We start from the raw sequence: 5,712 nt of genomic DNA, 5'->3' as shown, positions 1-5,712 counted from the left end.
TGCAACTAAGAAACATACATTTTTTTTTGGGGGGGGGGGGGTGTATCAGGGGCACTCACGGCCCTATGGTTAAGAACACCATGTTTACCTTTTTGTCAATGATTTGACTAAAATACCAGAAAAGACCAACCTTCAATCGAAGCGCTTGTATCAAAGATTTTAGCAATATTGTTACGCATGTCTAGCTTGTGTGCTATTGTGCGCTTAGCTGTTGCGTAGCTGCTAGCCTATAGCAGGGGTTCTTAACCTTCGGGGCCCAAAGGGAAATAAAGTTTTTGAGGCTTAGGTCAGACTGATTATTCAAATAAATACGTTAAATAAATTAAATGATAATAATACAAATATATAACATAAATAAATATACTTTTGGTCATAATTTTTGCATTCAAGCAACTTCTCTATCACTTTCCTGTAGCGCCAGACTTCTTCTGTTTGTTTTGATATTGTCATTACTGCCACACGTGGTGGAAAAGTGTATTGGAACTGAGTACCGCAAAGAAACAGACATTTTTTGGGGGGAGCCTATCTGGAAAATAAATAAAACAATAAAAAAATTAAGCAATAAAAAAATAAAACCATTTTGTTATTATTAGTCTTTAAAAAATAATAAAAAAACGTTTTGATCGCGTTTTTTTAAATTGTTTTTTAAAACAATAAAAAAATAAATAATTTTTGAAATTGCTTGATTTTTTTTGTATTGCTTTATTTATTTTCCTATAATACTGTACTGAGTAGAAAATAATAAAAAACAATGTTTTGATTGCATTATTTAATTATAGAAAATTAAAAAACAAAAATAAATGTGTATCCTTTTTTATTGCTTTATTTAAAAAATGTTTTATTGCTTTATTGATTTTTCCTATGATACAGTACTGAGTAAAAAATAATTTAAAATATTTTTGATTGCATTTTTTTTATTATTTAAAAAAACAATAATACAAAAATATATTTCTTATTTTTTATTGCTTCATATATTTTTTAACATTTTTATAATAATTTTTGTTTATTATAATAATCCATCCATTTTCTACCGCTTGTTCCTTTCGGGGTCGCGGTGGGTGCTGGAGCCTATCCCAGCTGCATTCGTGCTGGACAAGTCGCCACCTCATCGCAGGGCCAACACAGACAGACAGACAGCATTCACACTCACATTCACATTATTATCATTATTTAAAAAATAATAATAAAATGAAATAAAATAAAATGAAGCAATAAAAAAATTATATATATATTTATATATATATACCGGTGTATATATATATTTGTTTTTCATTTTTAAAAAACGCAATGAAAACATTTTTTTACTATTTAAAAAAGAAAATGAATAAAATATATATTATTTTTTTATTTATTCGTTTTTTTGTTTTTTTTTGTATTGCTTTATTTATTTTCCTATGATACCGCACAGAGTCTTTGATTTGTTTTGTACAATTTTCCATTTTGTCTATTATTCGTGCAATTTCCTTTTTTAAGTTGTTCTTGATTTATTATGTCAATCGACACGGGTGTTGTTGGCTTTGCTTTTTTCTTGAAGTACACTTTTTGTCAACGACTTGACTAAAACACCAGAAAAGACCAACCTTCAATCAAAGCGCTTATATCAAAGATTTTAGCTTCAAGCCGATACTTGTTTTTGTTGTTTTTTTGCTGATATCAGACCGATGTATCAACATCGGATCAGGACATGCGATATCGGCCTCTGACGCTAAACCCTATTGTGCAGATAGTTAACTAATATTTGTGTTATTGTCTGCTGTTCCAGAGTTTTTTCCTCCTCCTGCTGTGCGCCGGCCCTCATCCCTGCTTCAGCCAAGCAAGAGAAGTGATCTACAGGATAAAAGAGGGATTACCCAAAGGGACCTTCATAGGATCCATTGGAGTGGACTTAAAATTGGATTTTACAGTTGACCCCCCCTATTTATTCAGTCTGGCTCAAAAGAGGGTCAGTGAGCAGTATGTGACGCTCAACAATAGCACCGGGGACTTTTTCACATCGGCGGCGGAGATCGACCGGGAGACCCTTTGTCCCGACAACCCCGACGGACGAGGGTGTTTCCTCTCCCTGGACGTCTTTGTGCTCCCCCAGCAGTATTTTCAGCTGGTCAAAGTCAAAGTCTTCATCGAGGATGTGAACGACAACAGACCAAAGTTCCCCGTGGATGAGGTCTCTATATCCATCCCGGAAAACGCAGCCGTCAATTCCCGCTACGCGGTGGAACACTCGGCGGTCGACCCCGACCTGGGTCTCCATGGGGTGCAGACCTACTGGCTGGTGAACGACTTTGGCGTGTTCGCGCTGGACGTCGAGGAGAACGACGGCGGGGAGAGGACGCCCTTCCTCATTGTGACGGAGTACTTAGACCGGGAGACGCAAGCGGAATACGTCACGGACATCATCGCAGAGGACGGAGGTACCCCTCCTCTTCTCGGTGCGGCCACTTTAAGGATCCTCATCCTGGATGTCAACGATAACTGTCCTCAATTCAGAGAATCTCACCTCAACGTAACTCTGCATGGGAACACCACCAAAGGCGCATATTTGGCACGTCTGCATGCTTTTGACCCTGACCTCGGCGCTAATGCTCAGATCAGCTATGCTTATAGTGAACGTGTGCCAAGAGAGACCAGGAGCTTGTTCCATTTGAACAGAACTACGGGAGTCATCAGACTCACGGGGAAACTAGACCCGGGAGCAGCCATGTTTTATAAACTCACTGTTCTGGCCAACGGAGTCGCTTGTATTCCTGCCGTGGCCACAGTCACCGTTCGCGTCATCAAGGTTCTCCTGGGGCCCCCTGCTGTCATTCCTCGATACATCGCCCCGGAAAAGGACGGGGTGGTGAGCATAAAGGAATCTGAGCCGGCGTTTTCTCCAATTGCTTTCTTCACGGTCAAAAACATCGACGTCAGCCAAAGGGTGGAGTGTCACTTGGAGGGCGCGGGTCCTTTTCAGATTGGCCCCTACCAGCTCCTCAGGAACGAATACCTCCTTGAAACCACAAAGCCACTGGATTACGAGGTCACGCAGGAGTATAAACTCATTGTCGTGGCTGAAAACGGCCAAGGACTCGTCATTAAGACTTTCCTGGAGGTGCAAATCCTGGATGAGAATGACAACGCCCCGGTCTTTGAGCAGTCTTTGGTGGAATTGTTTCTGGACGAGAACAATCCCCCCAACACGTATCTCACCCAGCTCCACGCCACGGACCGGGACAGTGGGAGCCAAGGTGAAGTCGTCTATCTCCTCGGGGGCGACGCCCCCGGGGTGTTTGTTCTAGACTCGGTGACAGGCATCCTGACGGTGACCACGTCGCTGGACAGGGAGGAGAAGGAAACATACCGCTTCGTGGTGAGGGCGGTGGACCAGGGGACCCCGAGGATGGAGTCCATCGCTACCGTTGCGGTGTCCGTGCAAGATCGCAATGACAACAGCCCGCGTTTCATCAACAAGGATTTCACCTTCTTTGTGCCGGAGAACTTTCCGGGTTACGGCGAGATCGGGGTGCTGTCGGTGATGGATGCCGACGCGGGGAAAAATGCCTGGGTGGCTCTTTCTATCCTCAACGGCAGCGACATCTTCATGATAGACACCGGCCGAGGAACGCTGAGGGCTAAGACCTCGCTGGACCGAGAGCAACAGGGGACGTACCAGCTCTGGATCGAGGCGGTCGACGGCGGGGAACCGGCGCTCTCCTCCGTCACCATGGTGACCGTCCTACTCTTGGACGTCAACGACAACCCGCCAATCGTCCTCTTCCCGCAGTCCAATCAGTCCTACATGCTGGTGCTACCCAGCACCCTGCCGGGGACGTCCATCACGGAGGTGTACGCCGTGGATAACGACACGGGCATGAACGCCGTGATTGCGTACAGTATCATTAAAAGAAAGGGAGGGCAGCCGGGATCTTTCGCCATCAACCCAGAGACGGGGAATATCACTCTAGAGCGGGAACTCAGCAACCGCGGTCTCTACAGCCTTCTGGTCAAGGTCAGTGATCACGGTCAGCCGGAACCGCTTTACTCCACAGTCATGGTCAACTTCTTTGTCAACGAAACGGTGAGCAATGAGAGCTACATCAGGACTCTGCTGCCCACCGAGGCGGACGTAGAAACAGAGGAGAGACCCTGGCCCGTGGGTCAGTTGAAGGAAGGACCGGAGCGGTATGACATGTTCCCGTGTAAACCTGCCCTCATTGCGCTCTCCGTGACGTGTCTGGGCCTGCTCTTCTCCCTCGTCACACTGACAGCTTGCGTCTGCTTCAAGAGAGTTCGGAGGCAAAAGACAAACTCGGAAGTGGAGGTACCTTTGAGAAGGAAGAAAGACTCCACGCTGGTCAAGAGTAAGAAGCTCAGACAAGTTTCGAACATTTGAAGTCTGGTCAATTGTTTACAAAGATGTTTACAGCACACACTGTGAGAAGTCAATTTGGTTCATTGGTATTTCTTGGGACACGTTCCTTACTCCGTACAATCACGGGCCACTTCGTTAATCCCGTGAGGCCAGGGACGTAATTTGCGAGGGCATGTACCTTGCACTTTCTCAAAGGGTACTTTTTACCGCCCAAAATGTCCAATTCGTCCAAAATAACCCAAGCTGTCCAACCTACTCAGTGGCTTAGTGGTTAGAGTGCCCGCCCTGAGATCGGTAGGTTGTGAGTTCAAACCCCGGCCGAGTCATACCAAAGACTATAAAAATGGGACCTACTGATTCCAACCCTCAGCATCAAGGGTTGGAATTGGGGGTTAAATCACCAAAAATGATTCCCGGGCGCGGCCACCGCTGCTGCCCACTGTCCGCCCTGAGATCGGTAAGTCGTGAGTTCAAATCCCGGCCGAGTCATACCAAAGACTATAAAAATGGGAGCCATTACCTCCCTGCTTGGCACTCAGCATCAAGGGTTGGAATTGGGGGTTAAATCACCAAAAATGATTCCCGGGCGCGGCCACCGCTGCTGCCCACTGTCCGCCCTGAGATCGGTAGGTCGTGAGTTCAAACACCGGCCGAGTCATACCAAAGTCTATAAAAATGGGACCTACTGATTCCAACCCTCAGCATCAAGGGTTGGAATTGGGGGTTAAATCACCAAAAATGATTCCCGGGCGCGGCCACCGCTGCTGCCCACTGTCCACCCTGAGATCGGTAGGTTGTGAGTTCAAACCCCGGCCGAGTCATACCAAAGACTATAAAAAATGGGACCTACTGATTCCATCCCTCAGCATCAAGGGTTGGAATTGGGGGTTAAATCACCAAAAATGATTCCCAGGCGCGGCCACCGCTGCTGCCCACTGTCCGCCCTGAGATCGGTAGGTCGTGAGTTCAAACCCCGGCCGAGTCATACCAAAGACTATAAAAATGGGAGCCATTACCTCCCTGCTTGGCACTCAGCATCAAGGGTTGGAATTGGGGGTTAAATCACCAAAAATGATTCCCGGGCTCGGCCACCGCTGCTGCTCACTGCTCCCCTCACCTCCTAGGGGGTAAACAAGGGTGATGGGTCAAATGCAAATGACAAATTTCACCACACCTAGTGTGTGTGTGACTATCATTGGTACTTTAACTTTAACTTTAACTTTAAATAATGCCACACTATTGAATGGAGACAAGTCAAACACTAGCGCCAGGTGGAAAACGGGCACTCAGGCTGAAGCTCAACCCTGTAGACCGACGGGCTCTGCGGCGCCGCCTTCTTGGTGATCGACAGCACGTAGCGG

At 46.3% G+C, this 5,712-nt stretch overlaps 1 protein-coding gene across 1 annotated transcript in view; it reads left to right on the top strand.

Annotated features, from left to right (window-relative positions):
- Positions 1 to 4,793, top strand: part of LOC133665118 (protocadherin-20-like) — a 6,155-nt gene extending 1,362 nt beyond the window's left edge. Inside the window, exon 2 of the mRNA XM_062070338.1 lies at positions 1,763 to 4,793. Within this exon, the coding sequence (XP_061926322.1) occupies positions 1,763 to 4,372 (2,610 nt within the window). The 3' untranslated portion in view covers positions 4,373 to 4,793. The remainder of the gene's footprint in view (positions 1 to 1,762) is intronic.
- The last annotated feature ends 919 nt before the right edge of the window (positions 4,794 to 5,712 follow it).

Source organism: Entelurus aequoreus, linkage group LG02 (genome assembly GCF_033978785.1).
Source record: "Entelurus aequoreus isolate RoL-2023_Sb linkage group LG02, RoL_Eaeq_v1.1, whole genome shotgun sequence".
NCBI lineage: Eukaryota > Metazoa > Chordata > Actinopteri > Syngnathiformes > Syngnathidae > Entelurus > Entelurus aequoreus.
This window is presented reverse-complemented; position numbering and strand designations above follow the sequence as displayed.